Here is a 1,677-nt window from a genome sequence, read left to right on the forward strand (position 1 = left end):
TTACTCAACATTTTGAAGACATATTGAGTTATTTTCTTTGCGATCAATCTTTATCTTTTGTGGCCCTATGACGATAAATTTATTACAATTTTAAATAATGGTTGGCATTCAAGATTGATTAAGCAGGTTGATCATGTGATTTTGTAAGCCTTACAATTTAACATTGTGGTCAAGAATGACAGTTCCTTTAAGTTTATATATACTTCCACAATATTAATTAAAAGCTATTTTTTTCTATAATTAATATTTTTTGTACTTAAAAAATGAGGGTTTACACTGCATGTTTCCTTAAGTCATAGCATGCGATTATCTTCTTCCACACATACAAATAGCATTATAGGAGAGTAAAAACAATAAGTAAACCATTATAATTAGTATGCGATACTGAATAAAATTTTATTTCATAATTATTAAGGGCCACAATATCTTTTCAAATTATAATTTTGTTTACTTTTTGAAGTTTCGATATCTATATTTCTTAGCCCAAACATGCTTCCCTCCTCTAATCTTAAACTTGATAAGACTTTTACCTTTAAGTATTATATCTATAGTCTCGACGTACTTCATGGAAACACGCGCAAATAGAGTTTGTTGCCTATGCCTAATTTCTGGCATATGAACACGCTGGACACAGTCTCCAAATTCTAAGGTGAACAATGATCTCACCTCATCTTCTGATACAATTTCACCTTTTGAAAATGTCAGATATAGGGTTCGGTCCTCTTCATCCTCGATGTAGCCCAATGCATGTATCCACGAAAAAATGTCATAATTTGTGGAAAAGACATGATTTTTAGGCCAAAATTTAAAGTAGATGAAACCAAAAATTGGATCTGGAGATCCTGGAATTCGAATCATTTGGTATGGGATAAATTGAATTGAACAACCAGATTGTAGTTTTGAAGCTAGTATGTCAGAAAAAACTCTGGTACAAGTTTTTCTAAGATATCTTTTTATACCGCTTATGGCAGTGTATTTGTTTTGGTAAAGGGTTTGTATAGGTATGACCAATCGTAATGGATTGTCAAAAATTGGGGCATATATGGTGGAAAGATGTTGAGGATCATCAGCCGATGATTCTAAGAAATTTATAAAGAAAGCGACTTCTCTTATAAACATTTTTGCGTCATCTATACGCAAAATATGTATCAATCTGTAAATTACATATTTGTCATTATTACAGTCTTGTAGCCACATCATAAAAGCAATAATGACAAGGGATGATTTTAGATCAAAAGCAAATTCATCTAAAAGAACAAGAAGGAAGATTCGACTCATTACATGGAGATCACAAAGATGTCCAACCGTAATTGAAGCCATCACAAAAAAAATTTCAAGAGACAAACTTAAATATTTGAAAGAGAAATAACACTTTTGCACAAATTGAAGAGAATTATTGGGTTTGTATTGAATGGTTTTTTTTTTACTCACACTTACATGTGTATATATATACAAACAGAGTCAACATATGTGTCAAAGCACTCTAACCACACGTTATTTTCTACTCTCTATATTTCAATAACTACCCATTTTTATTTTTTTAAACGGTTCATATAATCCACTTTGACCATATTTGTAATTCATAAAAAAAATTAAAAAAAAAATTATCATGTGTATTCTTTTTAAAATCGTATTAACTTATAGTTTTCAAATATCAACTTATATATACTGATTGAA

General features: G+C 30.1%; 1 protein-coding gene across 1 annotated transcript; it reads right to left on the reverse strand.

Moving 5' to 3' along the window:
- Positions 1 to 447: 447 nt before the first annotated feature.
- Positions 448 to 1,320, reverse strand: LOC145575181 (uncharacterized). The gene has a single exon (XM_081633084.1). It carries the CDS (start codon positions 1,318 to 1,320, stop codon positions 448 to 450), a length of 873 nt encoding a protein of 290 aa, XP_081489210.1.
- Positions 1,321 to 1,677: the final 357 nt, after the last annotated feature.

Source organism: Chenopodium album, chromosome 2 (assembly GCF_948465745.1).
Source record: "Chenopodium album chromosome 2, dcCheAlbu1.1, whole genome shotgun sequence".
NCBI classification, from domain to species: Eukaryota; Viridiplantae; Streptophyta; class Magnoliopsida; order Caryophyllales; family Amaranthaceae; genus Chenopodium; species Chenopodium album.

Bases quoted from the DNA above. Each gene is read 5' to 3' on its own strand.
- LOC145575181 (XM_081633084.1), bottom strand. From the start codon at position 1,320: ATGGCTTCAATTACGGTTGGACATCTTTGTGATCTCCATGTAATGAGT.